This window comes from Erithacus rubecula (genome assembly GCF_903797595.1).
Source record: "Erithacus rubecula genome assembly, chromosome: 19".
NCBI classification, from domain to species: domain Eukaryota; kingdom Metazoa; phylum Chordata; class Aves; order Passeriformes; family Muscicapidae; genus Erithacus; species Erithacus rubecula.
The window spans coordinates 9238170-9262970 of NC_136671.1; the positions used below are offsets into that span (position 1 = coordinate 9238170).

A 24801-nucleotide genomic window follows, 5' to 3' on the forward strand; every position below is an offset into this window, starting at 1 on the left:
AAGAGCTGTCACCAGAGAAGTTCTGTTTTGCAACACTCAAGTGTTGCTTAGAAACAGAGACAGCCAAAAGCTTCCACAGCAAATCCCCAATTTTCCCTGGAACACTTTGTTGTCTAAACTGCTCAGGTAAATGTTGAGGACACTGACAAAGGTCCAGGCTGGGATTTATCAGGAGCTGGGACTTGGATGCAAGAAAGAACAATCCTAATGCTCTGCTTGGAGAAGATAAAGAATAATCACTGCACAAACCCACCACAGCCACAGGCAATTCACTGGGCTTTCATGCATTAGAAATCTCTTAAAAACAGTACACAAAATATTCTTCCTTTTCTACCACCCCTACTCTGAACAATGTGTGCAACAAACTCAGCAGACACAGCACTGCTGAACTTTTCTCTGCACATCCTAAAGACAAATTCATACCAGCAAACCCACTGGGATTGTGTCAGCCCTGATACTCTCCACACCCATTTAAAAGTCACAGATTGATAAAGCCACACACAACAGGAATTCTCCTTGCAGAGCCAGCTGGAGCCCACCAGCTGCTGCCAGTTCCTTACTTTGGGATTTTCCTGCAGGTCATGGATTGAGTCAGCTCCAGCCTCCCCAGGTTTTTCAGGCTTGGCTTCACCCCCTGATGTTGGACTGGAAAACCTAAAACAAAGGACTGGTGTTACTTCTTCAGTCCAGCTGGTCAGTGAGCAGGCTGGCAGAAATTATCCCTCAAATTACATTTCCTAAAGGAGACACATCATTATTTCATAGTAAATTACTGCATTTAGTGGTTAAATTGTATCTAGACCAAAGGAATTTTCAAAATATTGTTCATTATGCATCTTACTTGATAATGGAGGATTTAGAGATTCATAACAAGCTATAATGCAGTTACATGCAAAGGTCACAGTATTGACAGCCTTATTATTCTTTTCAGCTGTTGTCAGAATATATTCAATTTTCTATTTTTTTGGATTCAATAAGAATAACAGTTAAAAAAAAAATCACATTAAGTAGAAGCAAAATGATCAAGCATTTTTGACTGACCTGAGAGAGCAAGTTTTACTGAACACCATTGAACAGAATTCCTGGGTAACTTACATCTTGGTTAAGTCTGCAGAGAGGGGCCGTGACTGCAGCGACCGGCGCAGATTTCCTCCTTTAACATCAGCATTTTCTGTTGTCAGCTCTTTGATCCTCTGCTGGATGGTCACACACTTGTTCTCCTTCTCAGCAGCTGCTGGGAGAAGCTCTGTGTCCACTGTGGCACTGGGATTTTCCAAAGTAAACAAACTGATATGTTTTTTAACACTACCTCTTAAGATATTATTCTCTTTTTCTGAGGAAGCTGCAGGACTTTCACTGCCTTGGAATTTGTATTGTTCCTTCTGATCTGATCTTTTCTCCCCCTTATTAGTTCTGCTTTCACTGGTTGTTTCAGGACTTCTTTCAGGACCATGCAAGTTAATAATTATTTCTGGTTTTGTCTCAATTTGTTCACTTTTAGATTTAAGTTTTGTTTCCCAGCTGTATTTCCCATTATTTAGGATGCCAATGTCCTGACTACTGCATTTCAGATTTGTTTTAAAAGAACTGCTTTTATTAAATTCAGTTTGTTCATGTTTTGGCCCCGTTTCAGACTGATCATGACTACCCACATCAGTAAAAGTAATTATGGATACATTCTCCTTGCTTTCATGGGATGAACCAGCCTTCTTGCAAGAAGAAAGATCTTTATGTTCAAACTTAGCTGTCAGGTCCATGGACAAAGGCCTTGGTTTTCTAACCCCAGATTTCTCAGCAGGAGACTTTTCCTCAGAAGCTTCCACAGCGTGATGCTTTTGATCTCTTAAAGATTCCAGAAAAATAGCAGACACTGGTCTATGTTTTGCCCTTTGCTGGACATCAACAGAGAAATCAACTTTATTGTTGAGATTATTTGCATCATCATTGCTTTTCTCCCCTGGATGAACTTCACGAGCATCTCTCTTTTCGCTGGTTTTGAGGGAGTTTGGTCTGAGACTGGAGGAAAAGGACATGTGCCTGTGGAGAGAGCCATCAGGATTGCTGGGTGTCTCTGCTGCTCTCCCAGAGCCCTGGAGGTCCTTGCTTTGCAGAGCAGTAAATCCCCTTTTCTCCTGGGCCAGGCTGACCTTGGCCTGCTCAGGACATGCTGGCTCAAACAGAATGACCGTGTTGGCACTGGGCCCTGTGTAAAAAGTCACATTTGTCACCATGTCACTGTCAGCCTGATTTTCAGTGTCAATGGCTTTCTGATCCACCAAGGGAGGGACATTCCCACTCAACATCTTCACAGAGGATGTTTCCTCAGTGCTCTTTCTCACCATGCTGCTGGATCTGAACGCTGGGATGGGAGGTTTGACATTTGTAAAAGTATCCGAGGATTTCTCTTTACAAAAAGGTTTTGGGAAAAGTCTCGGCCTGGATCCCAGCGAGGGCATCGTTGCAGATCTCAAAGAATTCCCAAATTTCTTGTTTTCTTCGAGAGTCAGTGATGTTGAAGCCTCTTTTGCCTTGTTGCTGGCATCTGAAAGCACACTGACATACACACGCTGTGCCTTCTCCTCAGCCCTGAGCTCAGCTAGGTCAGGGACTGCCGTCAAAGACGCCAAAGTAGAATTTATTTCTACTCTTGTTGCCATAGCTGGAATTACACATTCAACAGAACTGAAAAACTCCAGCAAGGAAAAAGAATCTGAAAAAAAAAAAAAAAAAAAAAAGAAAAATGCAAGTATTGATGTAGAGTCAGCATGAACATCAAATCACATCGTTCTCAGATAATTTCACAAGGAGGCAAACTCAGATTAAGGTGCCTTTCAGATATGCTGATCCCAGAGTTTATCAGCACTGAAAGACATAGTGTTCCTTCTCTAAAAAACAACATAAAACACCATTATTTACTGATACATGGAAATACATGGATACACAATGGAAATAAAGATACTCCACAAATTCCCACACTCCCACTTACCATAATTTGCTGCAACCAATCCATAGGGCCTGAATCCTTTCTCATAGTGACAACAAGAGCTTGGTCACCAAGGGCACATTAAGAACAAAGACACTGCCCAGACCTCACCTGCAAACAAACAAAATATTTCAAGTCAGATGTGGCACATACCCAGACAGGCAATGCCATGTGAGACAAAAATCCAGAGCATTCAAAGGAGAAAAAACTCCTTCCCAAGCAAAAGTGACCTCCTGTAACTGTAAAAAGCAGAAGAATGTTTATTTTTCAAACTGCCATTAAAGAATCAACAAGAAATCACCACTTAAATGTGTAATTGAAAGGTGAAGGGGGAATAAATCAGACTGCACAGCAGACACACCAAATCTGAACAGTTAAAACCACATTTAGGTAAGACTGTTTGCATATTCAAGAGCTGTCAATCACTGGTTAAACACAGAGCTCTGCATTACTGTAATCTCAATTACTGTAATTTACTTTCTATTGTAAAGCTCTTTTCTGGAGCAGCAATCTGTGAAGAGCTACCTGAGCAGCTGACCTGCAAACGGCTGATTTTCCATCAAAATGGGACTTTCACCATGACAAAGCACTTTTGTATCTCCTAGCAAAGGCAAAGAGAAGAGCTTTGGCTTTAATTATATTCTTACTGCAGAGAAGTGGGAAAGCCAGCAGTAATTAGAATTTCAGCTCCAAGAAGTAACCTGAATTTCTTCTAACAGAAGTATATTTAAACTCGTAGCAGATGCAGGCAGCTATCTAAGGTTAGATTATTTTTTCCTTCAAAAGCTGTCATACTTTTCATTTTTAGAAAACTCACACTGTACTTCATAACCAGGGGCCCAAATTTGTGTTGCCACCCTCTTGTCTCCTTTGGGCAGCCTTTGAAAGGGCAGTTTTGGACTCATCTCACTGGAACCTATATTGGTGTGAATCTACCATGCAAATAAACTTACTTGTAGATTCTGTGGAATATGGAACTTCCTACTTGTGATTATTAAAAAAACCCCACCAGGATCTTGCTTCCCTGAGTCTGCAGTCTGGAGAAGTGGTTATTTCACCTTCAGCTTCCCTTGACCAGACTTAGCCCACACTGGCACTGAAATTGCAGGGATTTATTTTTGTCCCTGCTTGTGCTCCCTCTCTCAGGCAGGAGAATGAACTCCACTCACCTTGTCTGTTCCCTTTCATCTTCCAATCCCCTTGGAGTTCTGTCTCAACCATTTATCCCTGATGCCATCTCCCCCCCTCCCAAGTCCATGACCTCCTCTTTCTGAAATAGCCACTAACCCAATCAGCTTATCCACATCAATCTGCCCCTTCCACCATCTCACAGATCTCCATGAAATCTTCCTGCCTCTCCCAACTCCTTGTTCTAAGAAACCCATCAAAATCCGATTAAAATGCTCTCACATTCCAAGGATGCAAAGGTTTGGGAGGTGCTCTAAAAGGAAACTTGCTGGGATGAGTTGATGCTCACAGGCAACATTGCAAATGGAAAAATTCAGCTGTGAGAACAGCATCAGTCTTGCAGTAGCTGAGAATAAATTCTGTCCTATCATTTTGTAGTCCCTGGTTCTCTGGAAAAGAAGAAGGGGGCACAGAGCTTCTTAAAAGGACTAAAACTTGATCCTCAACGGAACGCGGGGCAGTGAATTCACAAAGTGGGACCTAATCCCTGGTAACAGAGCACAGCTCGCTTCTCCAGCCAACATTCCTAACACAAAATTTACCCCTTCCTGAGTTTATTACACTCCAGCTTTATAGGACCCCATTTCCCCCTACATAATCTACCCAAGTCAGTTTTTGTGTTTCAAATTCAGATACTCTACAACAGATACGTGGCCCCGAGCAGATAAGAGTTTGAAAAAGAACAAAAATTTAGCTAAAAAAATAATCACCCAACTTGGAAAATGATAAAGCTCCTTGATACAAGTACCCTTGATAAAGAGGAATCATGGTATCACTGCCAAGTGTAACATACACTAGACACTGTGTCTCAGTTTTGAAACACATATCAATTCAGATAAACCTGCTTCTTAATAAAAGATCACTAGTCCAGTTGGCAACGTACAAAATTTGGGGCAATTTATAAAGATCAACTGTAAATTAAAACTGCAGGAGGATTTCAGATGCTATTAATATTTAGTAATACTACTGTAATCGTACTACTACATTTGTAAATCCCTCACCATCATTCTATTCCCTCCCTGGCCTCCTCTGCCCAGGGACAGTCAGCTGAGCTGCTCCTGCACATCCCCATCTTGTGTGGCACAGACTCCAGACCACCTTGTCCCCATTTTTGGGTACCTAGCCCCCAATTTCTGGGCACTGTTTCCCCTCAAGCAGTGCCCATGCTCCCCTCAGCTGTGGCAGGTGAATTCTGCACACAAATTAAATTCTAAATGGCACTGAAGTGGCTCTTGAAATCAGAAAAGCTGGCACATAAAAGCCTGGCTCTCCTGCTGCTCCTCTTCCTCAGCTTCCAAGCACCTGTGACTGGGTTTTTTTTTCCCTTCTTTTTTTTTTTTTTGGCCAAGCTGAGCCACCACAAGGTGTCACAGAGATGCACAAGCCAACACAGCTCCAGGCCCTTTCAAATCTTAATGCCCTCAGGTCTTACCTGCATTTTTAATTAAAGATCTATCAGCACAAAAATTGTCAACACTGCTTGTAAGAAATCAAAATGGATTATTCACTTCACAGGGTTATTTTTGCAGAAGATCATTTGGGAAGGGCTTCACCCCAAACACGCCCTCGCTTTGGCACTTGCTCACCCACCACACACACAACTATTATTTACATCACTGCTAATTCCTTTAAGCCTATTAAGGCAACAGCAACAGCCTGCAGATAATTTTTCCACCCTGAATCACGTGACTATTGCCAACTTCCTTGTTCAGAAACAAGAATGTTTTAAATGACACAAAGCAAAATCATCTATAAGCTGGCCCTGAACCTCGCAGCAGATAAACAAGTCCATCTGTCTTCTCTAAGGGTGGAAAGCATAAAAATTCCACTAAGAAAATCTCTCTGCTATTAAAAAACCCAAACAAATAAAAAAACCCCAAAACCAAAAACCAAATATGTTTATGACATGGAGAATCAAGCAGAAAGCCTGGCTCCAGCACTAAAAATATTCCACAGAAAATCACCTAAAAAACATGAGGCTGTTCTTCTTTTTATATAACTTTATCAGCAAATCTGCTTCCAGTATAAAAAAAAATGCTCCCTTATTATGTAGATACAGGAAGAAGTTTGTATAACAACATATATTAGTAGTTCCTGAAAACTTGGCTTTTGACTGTGGTTGGGAGGTTGGGACTGGATGATCTCTAAGGACTCTTCAACCCAAACCAATCTGGGATTCCATGATCCTGTACATTCCCTGGTCTGCAGCTTTTCCCTGGCTCAACAAGCCACAGGAGCTACTGGGAGCAGATGACCATAAACCAAGATTTATTTCATCCCTGCTACAAAAGGTTGCCCCACTGTCTAAAATGATTCAGTCTTTACAAACATTTTTCTTCTCTCCTTTCTCCTTCCTGTCCTCACTGACCAAACACTGGGGTCAGTCTGCAGCAATCTCTGTCCCTTGTCCCCAGAAATCCTCCTCCTGCTGTTTCCTCCACTTGGAGAGGTGCTGATGGGATTAAATCAGAATTAACAGAGCAGATCCTATCACTTACTGTGCACGTACGAGTGTGAGTGCTGACAAGAACCAGACTTACTACAGTGCAACAAAAATAACACAAAGAAGGAAAAAACTCCTATTCTGAACCTTTCATAACCAAGTAGATCATGAAACTAATTCAGTAAAAAGCAGGCTTTTGCTATTTTTGGTTTAAGCCTGATTCACATTATTATTCACTGCAGTGGGATCCATTAGTTGTATTTAAGAGGACATTTAGGGTCTCTTAAAGGGAAAAATTATCAAAAATACTTTCATAATAGCTCTAATTGTTAGTTTTCCAGGACAAGTTTATTCTCAAAGTAAAAGCAGCTAATAAGATGCATTTAAATTATCATTTCCCAGATTCACAGGGAGAAACTCAGTTCTACTTCTCAATAACAAAAACTAGAAGGCTGAGAATTAAAACTACATATTCCAAATCTCACAAGTCAGATAGATCTGCAAAGCCACACACATCATTAATATCAAAATTCCAAAGTATTGCAAAATTCAAATTATCCTTCCATCATTTCTCATGTCCAAGTTTCTCAGAAACCTCTAGTTCTTTTATCTTACAAAAATAACTAAGTGCTGTTCTTTTGGACGTTACAGTCCAGTCCCAACCTAAGGATAAAAGACTCCACTCTGACATTTCCTCCCACTGCAGAAAAGATTGACATTTTGTTAAATAGTGTTCATCCTATAAATAGCAGCATTTACAAGCACTTGTAAATCTCTAATTGCTCCTGCCAGTACAATTGCATAATGATCATCACCTGCCAGAGCTTCACTCCCATGCAGCTGCACTAAAGAACTGCAATATTTTCAACCACCCTTTCCATTAAGTGCTGCCATCTCAGTACCACCTTGTATTTTAATCTCCAAATATTGAGCAGTTCAAATGGTAACAAGTTACAGAGCAGCAGTTTCACTAATTCAAGCTGGCTGCACAGAGGATGTAACATTTATTTATTTATTAAAGCAAAAATTCATTGTTAAATGCACTGGTCAGCATGAATTTAAGATCACTGATGTAGCAGGATTATCAGCACAGGGTGCCCAGAGAAACTGTGGCTGCCCCATTCCTGAAAGTGTCCAAGGATTATACAAAAATTAAAAACCCAAAAGGATTAATGTACAAAAGGAGCAGATTGCTCCAGTTATTTCAGAATATCACTCTTTGGAAATGTACAGTTTGCAATCATAGTTTTAGCATCACGTACCCATTTTCTGGGTATTCAGCTCCAAAAACTTCTGCACTGGGTTTTGGGGGCAATGATCACTGTTCTACAAACAATTCAGGCCAACTCCTTCTCTGTCAAGATCAACTTTGTCCAAGGCAGGTTTTGGCTGGAGATTTTCCTCTTTGTACATCATGTTCTACTCAAGAGATCCCTCAAGAGCACGCTTGGCATTTCCTCTGACCTGCACAACTGCCTCATTACACCCCAACCTTCCACAATTTCCTTCTCCCCAACCCTCTCATTTACAGCTTCATTTCAGAGGAAACTCTTTTTCCCTTCCCAGTTTCACAGAAGACCTGATTTGTTTTGGAAGTCTCTTGAGTCTCAGGTAGAAAAGAAGCCCAACCACAGGAAAATTACATTAAATGTTGGTGAATCACCATTTTTTGGTACCAGCAGCTGCATATCCTCACCCTCCTGTGTGAATCATCTTTTACTTCCAGCATTCCACATAAGGGATTCCACCCAGCTCATTAGTGGGTGGGTATTTTCAGAAAGTCCAATTCTTTTGGCAGTTGAAATAGGGAATAAAAGCAAAATCCTCATTTCTGCCAGCTGAGGATGACATTCTGCAGAACAACATGAATTATGGGATGAGGCTAAAAGTGTGTTTGTGCAGAAGGTGGGTATTCCCAGCAGACCTCAGAGTGCTGTTCTGTTTGCTTCTCTCATCAAACCTTTGCTTTTGTGGTCAGCTTCAACTCCTGCTAATGGTCTTTTAGGTTTCATCCTTGCAAATGCTTTTAAACCACAAAAAAGACCTACAAATAACCTCCCCATGAAGGAAAAAAAGACATTCCAGAAACAACTGCATTGCGTGCCAGATGAAATATTAATGATCAGGTTTGGCTACAAGCAGGAAAAACTGACTGTGGAACTGAAGAAAAGAAAAAAGTCAAATTAAGGTTCCTCCAGGAAGATGTTTGGTTGTTTCAGGGAGAAGTTGATTCTATCTGCAGCTCCCAAAGGTCAACAGGGTCACATCACAGACACAGACGAGGGTGGGTATTTGAATTTGCAACTTGGCAAATTTCTCCTCAAACCTTTTCAGAAACATCATGAAACCTCCCTGCAGGTTAACCGTAACACTATTGTAACAGTCTTCTTGTTGTAGGAAGCTTAACTTCACTTTTAACTGTATTTAAAATAAATTTGGGCTAGAGTTAATTTTTTCTGCACAGATTCTGAAGGAATGAGTTAAATCCCTGACTCTCTTTTTCTTATGCTACACATCCTGAATACGATGGAATTAATCAAAAACTAATTTATTTATGTGTCCTTTGAGTCTATGATCTCCATGACCTTGCTTTAAAAGGTGAAATTTGGCTCATTATAGTTTCAGAAATACATCAAACAGCTGCTGATCCCTCTGACCTCAAGAAGGCAGTGCTTTCCAAAGCCCCCAGAACCGAGGCAGGGCTGTGTTTCTCCAGAGGCTCCAGCTTTGGGTGGGAATGCTCTCATTTGGCAGGCACACAGTGGACACAGCTGAAGGAGTGTAAGGAGATGGATGAGCCAGCTGCAGCACAGACAGAAATATGGGATTGAAAAACAACTTTGGCATTCTTCCATTTGATACTCCCCTGTACAATACCACGCTCCGTACCACGTTTCAGCAGTAAAAGGAGCTTAGAGACCACCCACACCTGGAAATATTTACTATAAATGTGCATATTCCTCATCCTCTTGGCAACAAGGGATGATGAAGGGCAAGTGTCTGATCTCAGAGCTGACAGGACATGGATATCACCACTGGATTCTGTTTTATTTGCTGCCTTCAGAGCCACCAGCTGCTGTAAATGCTTTAAAAGCAGCAATGATATAACTGGGACAGTTTCCTCCCAAAAAACAGTGGTGGGAGCTACTTGGCCACTGACATTGGAAGTCCTTGGTGAGCAAAGGTGCAGTTAAAATAGGACTGCAGCACACCTTGCTAAGCTGTGGGGACACCAAAGCTCATGGGAAGCAGAGGAGGTGCAGCACTCCCGTGGGAGATGAGGCTTGGCTGACCTGCTGAGCAATTCAAACCAAAGGATCCAGTGAAGCAGATCCGTGGGCTTTGGTTTATTGAAAAAATCCACCTACTTGTGACAAAAATAGGCAAGTGCCTCCACAGCACTTTGAAGCCTTCAGAAATAAAGCTGACCCATGGTCCTGTGCCCCCTAGGCAGGAATCAGGGGATGGATCTTTTCACACAAACCCAGCCTGAGAAGGTCACTGTAACACAGAAATAGCTTGAGGTGAGAAGACATTTCCTGCTTGCCTTCATGCGCAGCAGGTGCTTTTGTGTCAGAAGGACAAAGCTCCTAATCCTCTGATCTGCCTCCTCAAATTCTATCAGGATTTTCAGCACTGGAAAACACATTTGTGGCCTGGCACAGTAAACCACCTTCAGAAAGTACAACCAGCTCGAGCTGTCCTGTGATTGACATGGGGTCACCAGGACAAATTTATAAATACTGAGCCTTTACACATTCATCTGAGTGCTGAAAAATTAATTAAGGTATTGCCATATGGAGAGGAAAAAAAGTGGTTTCATCCAGACTTTCAGAAAACTTGAGGCTACTGGACTTGGAGCATGACCTTGAACACACTGAGATCACTTCAAGAGTTTAACCATCTGGAGAAAACCTGAACCCCTGAAACTGGAGGACAAAAAAAACACAGATGAGACAAAAAACCAAAATCATGACATTAAAAATTATATATGTGCATACATAACTGTGGTGACTAATGTGTATCTGAGGGCTAGGAATTAACATTCCTTTGCTTCTGCAAAAACAAGAAAGCAGGTTTACAGTGCATTATTTTTATACCTGCACTTTTCCTGATGGACACATTCAGAAGCTGCACAGTTGCCAGCAAAGACTCATTCACAAAGAGCACGTGGCAGCTACTGATAAAACACTCAGAGCAGAGATGCTGCAATAGATTATGCTGCTCCTAAGTTTCACCTGGACAAAAAGAAATCACAGGATCACAGACAGGCTCAGACTGAAGGGACCACAGAGGGTCATCTGGTCCCATCTTCCTGCTTGAGCTGGGTCATCCCAGAGCACACAGCACAGTTCTGGAATAACTCTACTGAGGAAGACTCCAAAACCTCTCTGGGTGATCTGGGGAAAACTGTCACTGCACAATTTTGATACAAATATTTATGTGCTGCTTCAGCTCTCACAGCTCTGTCGTCTGACATCTTCTCTGATGGCTGGTTTGCCACTTGTGATCTTAAAAAATCATATGCAAAAAGCTCTGTGTTCAACAGCTTTTGATTTGGCTGCTAATGACACATTTTCTGTCAAAACAGAGAGCCAATACTGTGTCACAGCAATTTCTCCATTCAGTCCATCATTGCACCTTTCAGATATTTGATTAGTCAGAGCATAAGCACGTAGTCGAGTTCAGTCAACAAGCAAATAGACTCAAGCCCAAAATACTTGTACCAGGCACTGCTCTGGAAATGAACTGCAGCTTCATGGGAGAAAGACACTGATAAACAGAGGGCTGGACCAAGTGGCTCCCAGGAACAGATGATTCTGTTCTGAGAACAAATGAACAATTCCAAAACCTGCTCCTCTGAGCTGTAGCAGCCTCTGCCCTGAAGATGAAGTGTGCAAAGCTGCAGCACAGTGCTACTGAGCTGGAGATAAGGAGATCTCCCTGGCAATGCTGCAAGATGCAAGCACTGTGACAAAAGACTGGCAGAGCTGGCATTAATAAACAACACAACTCCATCTCCCTGGCAGCACCTCCATCCCCAGCTCTACAGCAGCAATTCAAGTGCTTCACAGGAAAGATGACCCTACTTCGAACAAGAAAATTATTAACAGTATTAAACTGGATTAATTTTACTGCAGTTATGCCCTTCAGGATACTGATGGAGCCATTAAAATGGACATGACCCTGAGATTTACCATTTCTACTCCCATCTCATAGACAGTGAAAAAAGCATAGGACTAAGAGATGGGGTGGATCGATTCTGAATCAAATAAAATATTGTTATAAAAGCCAAATACATGGTGGCATTTATCATTCCCAAAATCCCTTAAGTCACCCTCTGCTCTAGAACACACTGACATACTGAGACATGAACCTTTTTGCCTCTCAGTTTGTTCCCAGTGCTCCAACAGCTCTTTGATCTCTTCCTTGTGTACTGAACCTGGCACTAAGTCAGGTAGGATTTGGTGCTGCCTCCTACCAGCCATCAATAAACTGCCCTGAGCTGCACCCCCAGAACAAACCTGCTCTGTCAACAACACCTGACCTTGTGCCAGAGGAGCTACTGCTGCTGCCTTGATGATAAGGCTCCTCTTTTTCCTTAGGTGGGCACACCTGGATTTTTACATATGCAGGAAATTGGTTTTTTCCCCCCATTAATGCAAATTCCCACCTCAGAAGCATTGGCTGGGTATTGCCAGCTTGTTCCTTTGGTTGCCTGTGAGAAGGGCATTTTTACCAGCAATCCACAAAGGAGTTGGGTTTTTTTTTTTTTTCCCCAAAGCCTCACAAATGGAACAGAGCACAGAGGGTCGTGTGTGACTGTGAGGAGCCAGAGCAGTGACACTGCATTTCTTCTCATTTCTGAACAAAAGGATGTTTAAGCCAAGAACTCTGACAGCAACAAGCCTGCACATGCTTTGTACACTACTTTGTTCTTCAGAAACACAACATTATTCAGCAAAATGATGTAATGAATTATTGATAACATGTACAGCTTTGTGGGTACTAAACAATCCCCTCTACCTCCCTACATGCTTGAGAAAGCACAGAAAGGGAAAAAAAAACCTATTAAAAAAAGACAACATTTCAGGCACTAAAAATATTAATATATTTATTGAGGAAGGTGAAAGAAAAAAGAAATAGCTGAAGTGGGAAAAACCAGCTGTGAAATCCAAACGGTGGCACTGGGAAGCTGGGAGTGCCTGGATGTGCACAAGCACTGGTGTGGAACATCCCCACATCCAGCACAGGGACAGGGAGCCCAGGGGCTGCTCAAACCACACTCACAGCTTTGGCACAGAAAGACATTTTTAACCACAAGTGAACCCTGGGGGCTTTTTAACCTTCTGGGAAGAACAGAGAGGCACTTTAACACATCAAAATGAAGATAGAGTAACATGAAAGCACTTGAAACTCATAGTCCAATGCAGAGATCACCTACATTTTAAGGCAGGGTAATAATGAATAGCTGACACAGGGCATATTTTGCAGCTCACAAAAATTAGGAGGAGTGAAAGATCACAGGTTTGTCCTCACCAGTTCATCCTGACCTCAGCACCAGCCCTCACTTGCCCATGAGCAGCCAGACCATGAAGCTTCCCTCAAATCACCCCCACCCAGCCACACTCACACCACAATTACAGCAGCCCTGGCACCTGATCCCAGTTTCTCAGGGCATATCCAATGAAGGGATTTAGTAACCTGAGAATGATCTCACAGTGAATTTAGAAACACCTTTCCAAAGTTACTACAAAGAAGGATTCTTGCACTGAAATTTGACTCAAAAGAAAACCAGGATACACTGAGTTCTCCCAGCTTCCCAGCTCTGTTCATACCTGTCCCCAAAATGTCCCACAGTGAAGCAGGACCCACTGATCCCACTGAGATCACTCTAAACACCACTGGATGTCTCTGGAAGGCAAGAGACACTCAGCAGCCTCAAGAGGCACAGCAAGTCCTGCAGCTACTGAGAAATCTGCTGAGCCAACTCCCTCAATGGCCTTTTTGGTGCAGATCTGCAAATTCAAAGGATGGCATAAAGTTGTGATAAAAAGAGATAACTGGCACTGCATCCAGAATTTCTGCAGGAGGAATCCCACCTGAGCCAAATCAGTTAGAGAACAGGAGCCACACCAATCCAAGCAACTGAATGTGAAGTGGAAAAGCAGGAAAGGAAATTAAAGATCCACACGTCCCAAAATCTTGCAGGATGCTTCAGAAATGACTTAGGCACAAAATCTAATTTCTTTTCATTTTCTAGTAATCTGCAGCTTTGAGACTTGACGAGCCAAGAGCAGACACCAGCCCAGTGAAGAAGATTGGGCAATTTTTTCATTTTGTTTCACCACCTATGAATCAACCAGCAAACTACAGACAAAAGGTCTGTGTGAACTACTGGACACAAACTGTGCCCAGGAACTGCCCCGCTCAACCTGATGAGTTCTCCTTCCCAAAGTCATCAGGTTCAAAAGCCAAAGTGTTCAAAAATCAGGATTAACAAGGAGCAGACAGGATGGAAGAGCTCTGCCTGACCAAACCTGCCCAGTGCTCAGGCAGTGTGCTGAAGAGCAAAGTGATAAACGCCCCAGATTCTGCAGTCTAATAAAAGCCAGTCCAAACCTACTACAAACACTGTCTTGCACATTGGTTTAGAGCCAATATTGGTTAAACAGTTATAAACAACCTTCTGTTAATTATATATTTTAAAATATACACTCATGCCTTAACAAGTTTTTCACTCCAGCCTTCAGCCCAGATGTGAGCAGGAGCAGAGCCATTAGATCTGACAAGCTGTGGTGCTGACTCTCTGTGAGCAGCTCCAAACCTGAGCTCTGGGAGCTCAGTTCAAGTCCAGCTTTTCAGGGTTATTAGACAAAGCATGACAGAGAAGAGAGCACCACTTCTAGAGTCAAGGTGAACAAAGATGGAAAGAGCTTTAACCTTAAAATAACCATTTTCAGCGTTGTTGAAGTCTGCAAATCTGGCATAAAAGCTGTTAAATTAAAAAGCTAATTAACTCAATGGAACTGAAACAAGAATTTTGGAGACAATCTGAAAAATATATGAACCTGCTCCCTACAGAGCCAAGCTTGTGAAAACACTATCTTAGCCAGCCATAAATCTACAGCACAAAATACCTGGATTCCAGATTAATTGCTTTCTACACTGTGTGCAACAGTCCAATATCAACAAAGACAATGCTCTGTGTGATCATTTCTTTAGACATATATCACACACACAGAGCATAAATAATCTCTGAAGATTCTACACGTGCTGGTGTGGAAGCAATACTAAAACACATTCCCAGTATTTAGGAACAAATAAGAGAGAAAAGGCTCAATATGTTTTGTCAGAGGTGTCAGTACCAGGGCCTAAGTTACACAGGTGCTTCAGTAAAGTGCCTTTGGGAGAGGAAAATATTTATTTCATCTCAAGGCTTCAGCCTCTCCATCATCTCCTGCCATTTCCTTCTATGCATGAGCAGCAACATGACAGTGACACTATTCAAGCAAATCTTTCACAGGAAGAACAGATTCACACTGAAATCTACAGACACATTTCCTGTGTGTGACTACAGCACAGGCTACAAGAAAACCTCTCCCTGCCCAAAACTAACCCTCTGTGCTCCCAGCACAGGGAAAAGGCTCCCATGGAATCTGCAAGCACTGCAGAAGCAAAAGGAAACATAATTCCAATATGTTTAACAACTGAATTAGCATAATGCTCACCAGGCAAAAAAGCCTCCCTGACCTTCTTGAAATGCTGACCTGTAACTATTGATGAGCATTTCCGATGGGCTGTGATTCACTCAGCTGAGGAAAGAGGCAAGGAAACATCACTGCCCTGTCAAAGAGAGCAGGTCAGACACGTGGAAACCTCTCCACAGCCTCACACATCCATACAGGAATAGTGATTAAAACTATTTAGGAGAGTAGCAAAGGCCTGAAGTTGTACTGGAAACACTGCTGTAATCAGAGTGATTCATTTAATCTCTCCTTTGCAGACAGCAGCGATTTAATTATTTTTTAAAATACTCATTTTGTGAAGAACATTAACTGAACATTAAGATGACTTGTAAGAATTACGATACATAAATCCATATGTTTTAAAAATACTTAATACTACTTGGATAAATGAATATCTCTATTACAGAAGAACAGAAATGTTAGAAATATCTTAAAGCTCATCTCATTCCAGCCCCTGCCATGGGCAAGGACACCTTCCACTATTCCAGGCTGCTCCAACCTGAAGCAACCTGGCCTTGAACATTTCCAAGGATGGGACAGCCACAGCTTCTCTTGGACATAACTGTTACTGCTGCTCAAACATGCAAAAAAACCCACATTGTACCATGTTTACAGCAGGAACAGGATGGTATTTAGATAACTCTGCAGCTATCATGCTGCTGAAAACATTCTAATGACAGATTACACCAATATTTGACATTCAATAGTGCCAATACAGTAAGAGACTGTTTGACAACAATAACAACAGTGACATTTCTGTAAGGTCCCTCAGTTAGGGAGTGAGCCAGCCGTGCTGCTCAGCTTCAGCAGAAAGGCCTCTTGTGCTCCTTTGGGTCAATGAAGAATTCCCAGTGTTCTCATGAAATATCAAACTGTTACAGTGGCCAGAAATTCCAACTTTGTTTAAAACACATCCTGGCTTTGCTGGGCTCGTTATGGATGAGGCAGCTTTGCCCATGGAAAGCCTTGTATGGTTGAATATAGTCCCAGCAGATAAACATCCCTCCTAAATGTTGGCACAACTCCCTCCCTGCGAGGAGCCGCCGGTGCTCCGGCAGCACTGACACAGCCAAGCCGAGCACGGGCTGAAGGCTGAGCTCATTAAATGAGCAAAATAAAGACAAACTTAACATTCTGCTCCTGTTTGTGCCTTTCAAAGTCTCACCAACACCGTAAAATAATGATGGTCCTCATTTTTACAACGGGAATAACTCGTTTTAGAAGTTGACGTTTGTTAACATCACTTGTTGAAAGGCACTGAAAGCACATATTTAACCAATACTGTGATTACAAAAACAGTCACTATGAAAATATAAACAGAAGAGGCTGCTGTGTATGGCAGCACTAAAAGCACAAGCAAATCCTCCTTTTTTCATGCATTTTACTAACACTGGCAGCTTCCTACCCCTGAAAACTACAAAGGGTAAAACATAACTACCAGAATCAGAGACAAAATAACAAAACACAGACTGAGCACCTTCACCTCTCCACCTCCTCCCCAATGCACTAAACGAATTTGGTTTAGATTCACACAACAGCATGCAGTAACTTCTTTTCCTCCTATCTTTGCCATCCATCCCCTCAGCATCCCCGTGCTGCCCCAGCAGCAGAGCTGGAATTGCCCGTTCAGAGCTCTGCGCTGGAACTGGGTCAAGCCCAGAGCTGGAGTTAACATCCCACTTGGATCCTGGCGATTCCCAGCCCCCAACCAAATGAAAGGGGTGTTTTGACCTGGAAACAAGGCTCAGATCTCCTCCCACCCCACATTAAAGCTCATCTAACTGTGTACAGTAAGACAAGCCTTACTCAAAGCTGCCCGTGCTGCGGCATCGCTCTCTGGAGCTGGAGCTTCTTCCCTCTGTGTGAACACTGGGGAGATACCAAACCTCCAGCAACTGAATTATCATCTTTTCCTGCTCGTTACACCAGCCTAATGACCATCCTGACTCGTAATTACTACAATAGTAAGAAGCTTTTAGTTCTCACACTGCTGCAAGACCAACACTATCTCCTTTCAGGCAAGCAGAGGCTTTACTTTAGCCCAAAACTGGAAGTTTTGGCACTTAAATCCCATAAGAACGTGTAATGAACAGCTCTGTAAGTGGCTTTAGAGGAGCTCAGATCCCCCCACTCCCAGTGTTTAAGTGTGTGCTCATTGGACATGACTCAACCACAAACAAGCAGTGTTCTGGATAACAACCCTCTGTGCCCTGGACTGCTCAAGCTGCATCACCACAATCACACAACCCTCAGAAAAACATTCATTTCCTCTCCTCAAGAGTGTTTTGTAGAGCATAAAAGGAAAACTCTACTCCCATTGTCTCAATGTAAGTGTGAGGCATTCAGGAACTGCAAAAATATGTATTAATGTTCTCCTATTTACACAGATGCACTGAAAAATATCCCCAAGCTGTTTGAAAGCATCTTTGTTTGCAGAAGTTACAGCATTACATATTCCCAGAACAAACCAAAGATACTGGGAACCAAAAAAATAAACCTCCTTGATTTGAGAAAAGAATCTAAAAATAAAGTATGCTCCCATAAACAGCTTAATTTTAAGAGTTTGAATTCTTTAAGTCTAGGCCTGAGGAAAACCATCACCCAGTAGACTTAAATCTCCTTTTGTGATCAGATGTTCAGGTCATATCAAACACAAGAATAAAAGGGAAACATCAGGGATTTTTTAAGCAATGGCTGCAAATAGAGAAAACAGCCACCACACTAAATTTAGTGTGTTTTGGCAACACTCAATATCTAGTTTTTCATAAAAATTTGGTTTTCCTGCCAGTTAACAGAACTCAAGACATAGAAAGTCCTCTTCACCTCAAGACAAAGAGCAATTTACTTGCTCTAGCTTTCTTACTTGTTAATTTTTTAATTATTCTTGGAACACAGCTTGAAAAGAACAGCCTGAGAGTTCAGAAGTTCATGTATGCCCTTAAATCTCACTGAGAGACAATGAAGGCCAAGAGAACAGAGAACCAACTTCACTTCTTCTAACCCAGAAAAAAGAGCATCTTCTTGGAAATCAGCAGTCACATCTCACTGGAAGCACATCCCAGGCAGCCCAAGAGCCAATTCCTGGACATTTTTAGGAAAAGTCTGCATGTTCAGCTGCCTAGGGCAGGTGCATCTTGAGTTTGTCAAGCACAAATCTTCCAGTTAAGCTGTTAAACCTACCAAGCTGTGATTAGGATTCAAGACTGGTTGCTGTGGAGAGAATTCCACAGCTCTCCCAATGCTATTATTCCAATCTTTGGCTGTGAGCTCAAGACAACCACACAGTGGTTTATACTGCAAATCCTACTACCACAACCAGAGACTTTTCATTTAAAGAGATTTCTGAAGCAAAAGCAAAAAATCTGTGGCTTTTGCCCTGTGATGTCTTTGGGAGATTCTTACACACAAACCCAAAACCATACCTAAAAACATTGCAACATTGCCAGGTTCCAGTCACCCCTGTGCACCAGACACAAGGCAGTGATACAGACTGGGCTCACAGCATCACCACAAGCCTCATGCCTGGGCTTGCAGGATTGAGCATTTATTTCAGTCTTGCTTTTCCAAGCACAACAGGATCTGCTCAATAAAGAATTTACTGGAATGGTCCCTTCCTTCCCAAATGCTGCCTGCTACTTGAGAATTGAACAAGCTGCACCTTACCCTGAGAAATAAATTTATAAAAATCAATGAGCAGAAAGGCTGCAGCACTGTACAATGCTCCCTATGATCAACAGCATCATGGACATTCACCCAGCTCGGGAAGTGAAAGACTTCAAACCTCAGGCAAGAAAACATCCCATTAAAAGAAACAGCTTGAAAATAAGGAAAGAACAATGACATTACACATAAATGGATGCAGAACACTCCAGTCTGGATTTAGACACACCCTTTTACCAGTCATATTTTTCACTAACTACCCAGCACACAAGTCAGCATGACCAACACGTTGCCAAAGGACACTTCCCCTGGATAGGGAACAGTGCCAAGTTATCAACTTCTGCAGAGTATCAATTTGAGAAAACACACCATGGCTTAGAGAAATACCTTGATCTATGAAACTCCCTGATAAGAAATCAGCACAATTTTTAAACACACAAGCAGCCAGCAGAGGAAGTCACAGTTATAAGGTGTCCCTAAATGACACACTCAGGGAAATCCTCTCCAAGTGATCCCAAGTCCTGTCCCTGATCTGCACAGCACTCCCCCACAAGCAACACCACAAAGGAATTTACAAGACTATGGGAAGTTGTCTTATCTCTGTTTACAAACTCAAGGACAAATAATATCAATTTGATTCTCATGTTACTTAGAAAACTTGCCAGAAGGGGGGGAAAATCCATCAGCAACAATCAAACACAGAGTAACTCCAGGGCAAGGACCAGGGAGTGAAGAGCAACACGTTCCTCACCGCAGAGACTGAGCTCCTTTTTCACTCTGCAGTAACCAAACACGTGCAAAAGAGAGGGCAGCTGACAGGACTGGTTTCAAAATTATCTAATAGCCAGAGAAACATGAGTGCTGAATGGAGCAGAGTCCAGGACAACACCCAAACGAAATCACAGTGCTGTGCAAAGAATCCCAGGAGCAGGAATAGCTGAGCTCTCCATCCACCAGGGACCTGCTGGTCAGGACCTGCTTCTTTCCCATGTGGTCTGAATGTCACCTTGAGCACACGGGGCAGGAAGGAAACAGGGGAAACTTATGAAAGAAAATCGGAAATTCCTGCTTTCAGCAAAGCCTATTTTCAAGGCTTTTTTGGTTATTTTTTTCCCTTTGGTAGAAATCAGGGAATTTGGGAAGCCTATTGCTACTGCCAGAGGAGTCTGCATGCACAAGGGGCTCAATTAACACTCAAGGTGATGGTGCTGCACGTGGCTGAAAATGGAATTTTAAAAAACCCAAAAAAAAAAAATCCTGCAGCCACACAAAGCCTCAGTATGGCAGAAAGAAAAACTGCTTTATCATCAAGCATGGAAATATTCTGAATCCCAGGTTATCTCACCAGGCCAGGGCTGTGTGAGGAGGAGCACAGATGGGTACTGTGCCCTTTCTCCTGCCATAAGAGCAGCAGCTCCAGAACTGCAGCGTGAGCACAACCCTGGGGCTGGGGCTCTGCACGTCCTTCACTGCCACATAGAAAATGAGGCAGCAGAAAAATGACAAACCAAAGTATTTGAGTCAGAAACAGCCCTAGAATTTGCCTCCTTTTAGAGACTTTTCATACTGTGACACTCCAGAGTGACTCGGTTCTGTGTCTTCTATACATTGGGAGGGAAACATTTAGTTCAGAATTAGCTCAGGGCATTGTCTGAAACAGAGGAAAAGTCTACACACCCATTTTCAATAAACCCTTCACAAATCAAAAGGGAATTACAGGCTACAACATCTATTTAAATAGGATTCCAACCTCCTTAACTACTCTGAAGCACAAAGGCTTTATAGCTTTACTTACTAATAAATATCCTTGATAATTTTTAGACAGAGCACACTGAGAAGAAAATCCTAACCAAAAGGAAAAAAAAAAAAAAAAGAAACTAAGAGGGGGGGAAAAGTTTATAAATTCTTAAAATTTTTTTTTTTTTTTGAGAAAGTCTCAAAGATAAAGACCTGGATTAAGCTGCCAGGTAACTTTATTAGCATTTCTTCCACACAACTGTCTGCTTCCCTACACACCCAGCCAACGTCACAGGAAAACAAAGAAAACTCCCATTTTCATGTGGTCGTTAGAAAGATGCAAATCTTTCTGGTTTGTGGAGGAGAGACAAGGAAAAGAAAATGCCAAAAACCTTCAGCTCTAGCAAAAAGTACCTTAGAAGCAGCTGAACAACTTCCCAGTTACCCTGGAAACAGAGTTTACCCCTCAGCAGACAGGGAAAATTGCCTGCAATTACCACCCTGGAGTAAAGCACCAGTTTGGACAAAACATCTATTTCAGTTTGCTGCAGCTCCTTTAATGTGATCCCCGTAATTTATCATGAGCAATATTTGATCTGGAGTGGAATTCTATTAGCAAACCCCCAAAGAGCCTGAGCTCTGTTAGCAGCCCTGCAGGTGTAATCAAAGGTTACAATATCTCCTAATGGCACAGAAGAGCTCTGCCATCTGCCAAGTGTGATTTCCCCTAATCCCATTCCTCACACACAAATCAGAATCACCCGGATTACCCCACAGAAATAGAAGTCAAGTCAATACCTGAATCCACGGGATTAATCTCCCACCTCCAGACGGGAGAAAGGCAAGAACAGCAACAATGCTGCAGGCAGGCTCAGGAAGGCAAAGCTTCCCAGCCGGCTCCGTGCAGCACCACACAGGAAATTCTGGGATTTCACTGATTAGCTTCACCCGTCCAGAATCCCAGTGCTGCTCCCTCCCAAATCCCAGCACAGAACTCCGTGCAAATTCAGGGAACTGACCTGCACGTGATTTTTTTGGACCAGCTAATTCCACCCAGAAGCAGCACTCCTCGTCTCTCCGTGCACATATAAACCAAGTTAGGAGGAAAAATTAACAAATGAGCCGCGTATCACCAGAACAACACAAATCTGTTCACCCCAGTGCGTCCAAAATAAAAATATATGTCCCTAGCAGGAGGATTAATTTCCTTTCCAACCCGAGCTATCCTGAGATTCGAGGTACACATGATGCCAACAAACAAAGCTATGTGCATCTTCAATTAAAAAGAAGCAGCATGATGACTTTAAACTGGCACTTCAAAGTAATTGTAATGAGCAAATAATGTATTTCCTGAAATCCAAGGCATTAAGGAGTCACATACCACTCTCGAGAATGCCTGAATCCCTCCTGCTCTGCCCAAGGAGCCGTCGCCCGGCTGTAAAACCAGGGGGGAGGAAAGGGGGAGCATCTTTATTTGTCCATTTAAGACCTCCAAGCACATTATCATCCCTAATCCAGTGAGGAACAGATAATTGCAGCCCTCGTGGATTACAAAATTACGCTCTAATCCTCAGAACCAGGACCAACAACACCATCCACCAAAAACCACCGACAACCCCTCCCCACCTGCATTCACCGAATTAGAATCACAGAACTGGATTTTGGGGGTTTTTTTGGTTTTTTGGTTTTTGGAAGGGGGTTTTCCCCTTCTTTCCAACACACGAGCTCTGACGCAGCGAGAAAGCAGCAGCGAGGTCCGGCAGCAGGGCGAGGGGCCATGCGGGAGCGGCGAGCGCCCCGCAGCCCGCGGGACCCCCGTTCGCCCCGGGGGCGGCGAGGAGGGCGAAGCACCGGCGGGGAAGCGGGAAAGGGATTCCCGTGCCGGCCCCAAGGGTTAGCGAGCACTTTGTCCCACCGCCGCCTCGCCAGCAGCACTCACCCAGCCAAGCCACCGGCTGCTCCCTCCGCAAACGCGGGCGCCGGCTCCGCCGCTCCGGGGAAGTTGTTTCAAGTGAAGTTGGGCGCGCAGCGGCCTTTCCCCCCGCGGCGGCGGCGGTGGTGGTGGTGGTGGTGGAGAGCGGCGGCCGGGCACGGCCGGGGGCGGGGCGGGCAGGGGGCCGTCCCTCGGCGCTGCCCCGGAGCGAGGGGCTGCGGGAAGGCGGCGGGAGGGCGGCGGGAGGGCGGCGGGAGGCGGGAATGTCCCGCCCCGGTGCCGGTCCGGCCCCTTCGCCCCGGCGGCCGCGGGGCCCCGCGGGAAGCGCCGCTGTTGCCATGGTGACCGCGCGGTGCGGGCTGTGGGCGGGGCTCCCCCCGCGCAGCGCGGCCGCCATTGGCTCCGCCCCGCTCCACCTGCTCCGCGCGAAGGCCGCGGGTTCGAATCCCGGTCTCGCCGTCTTGAGGGATAGGGGGTGGGTAGTGTTGGAAAATATTTCAGTATTATCTTATTGTGTCCAGTTCTGGAGAAGGACAAATAAAAAAGGGAGCTGCTGGAGAGAGTCCAGCAGAGGCCACAAGGATAATGAAGGATCTGGAGCATCTTTGTGATGAGAAGAGACTGTGGGAGCTGGGCCTGGTCAGTCTGGAGGGAATCTCATAAATCCGTACAAACACCTCACATTGTGTGACAAGAGGATGGTGCCAGGCTCTGTTCAGTGGTGCATGGGGACAAGGAGCATAAACACAAGTTCCACCTCAATATGAAGAAGAAACTCTTCCCATGGAGGGTGGCCAAGCACTGGAACTGCCCAGGGAGGGTGTGGAGTCTCCCTTTCTGGACACATTCCAAACCCACCTGAGGCAATCCTCTGTCACCTGCTCCAGGTGACCCTGCCTTGGCAAAGAGGTTGGACTGGATGATCTCCAGAGGGCCCTTCCCACCACAACTGCTCTGGGATTCTGTGATTCTGATCAGTGGGACAGGCAGCAGCTCCATTCCTTAGTCAAAAACACTCTGAAAGGAGTAAGCTTTGAGGAACTTAATTAAGATGTTGATGTATGTTTATGTAACCATTGGTAGCTTTTAAAGCTGGCACATTCTATACCTGAGCTATGTTTGTTAAAACAATAAAAATCATACCTACCTTTCATACCTACTGGTTAGAAAGATGTTGCCCAGGTGAAAACCCTTCCCCTGGGCATGTGGAGATGCAACTTGTATGGAAATTACTGACAAATCCTAAGAAAGGATTGTGCTTGGAAAGTTACTAACTCTGACTTTCTGTGTATAAACAACAGGAAAGTTCAGTGGGGTGTGCTGGGTTTGTGGAATACATTGAGCACCCAGGCTGCACAACCCTGAAATAAATAATCAATGTTTCATTCAAGTGTGTCATTTTTGGCTTGTCGCACACCAGGTAAAAAATCCAATGTTGTGGCCACCAGTGGCAGCCCCTTGGCCACCACTGTCCTTCTGTCACCCTCAGGGCAGCACAGCTGTGGAGCCCAGTCCAGGGAGCAGAGAGAATCAGAAAGGGAACATTTCTTCTCAGATCTGCGAGTGTTCCTCCTCAGTCTCCTCCCCAGGAATGGCACCGGAGTCGTGAGATCTGCCCCCTGGCATCCTCTCCATGCCACAGATGTCACGGCTCAGAAGCTCCAAATGCTGCTTTTTGTCATTACCAAAGGTGTGGCTCCCTGCCCAGGAGTCCAAAGTCGGCTCCGAGGCGAGGCCGTGACTCACGGCAGGAGGAAGGAGAGTGTGGATGATGGGCTGGCCATGGGCCAGGGTGATGCCATGCCACAAGGAAAATGCACCTCCATGTCCTCATCCCAGCTCCTGGCAGGACAGGGAAAGACCAGGCAGCAGGTCCTGTGTCCCTGCCCTCCATGGGGAACTCATCTGCCTTTAACCAGCCCAAATCTCGTTCTGTTGCAGGCACAGGGGTCCTGAGCCAGTGGAACCACTCCATGATCCATTCCAAGGAAAATATACAAAGCCACTGTAGCTGTCCCTTAGCAGGCGCATGGATGGGAACAAGAGGAAAACTTTCAGCAGCAAAAACATCCAGCCTGCAACAGCAGCAGGAATATGGAGCTTGCCT

At 43.9% G+C, this 24801-nt stretch overlaps 1 protein-coding gene across 3 annotated transcripts in view; it reads right to left on the bottom strand.

Annotated features, from left to right (window-relative positions):
- KIAA1671 overlaps positions 1-22956 on the bottom strand; it is a 64815-nt gene extending 41859 nt beyond the window's left edge. Inside the window, exons 1-5 of one of the 3 annotated variants that reach the window (XM_079322149.1) lie at positions 22701-22956; positions 22143-22196; positions 2987-3094; positions 1096-2710; positions 561-654 (exon numbers count right to left, since the gene is read on the bottom strand). In XM_079322149.1, coding sequence (XP_079178275.1) covers positions 561-654; positions 1096-2657 — 1656 coding nt within the window. In that variant the 5' untranslated portion in view covers positions 2658-2710; positions 2987-3094; positions 22143-22196; positions 22701-22956. Of the gene's footprint in view, positions 1-560; positions 655-1095; positions 2711-2986; positions 3095-21559; positions 21726-22142; positions 22197-22700 lie in introns of those variants that run through there. The other 2 variants (XM_079322148.1, XM_079322150.1) reach the window with 2 other exon arrangements.
- Between the last annotated feature and the right edge of the window lie 1845 nt (positions 22957-24801).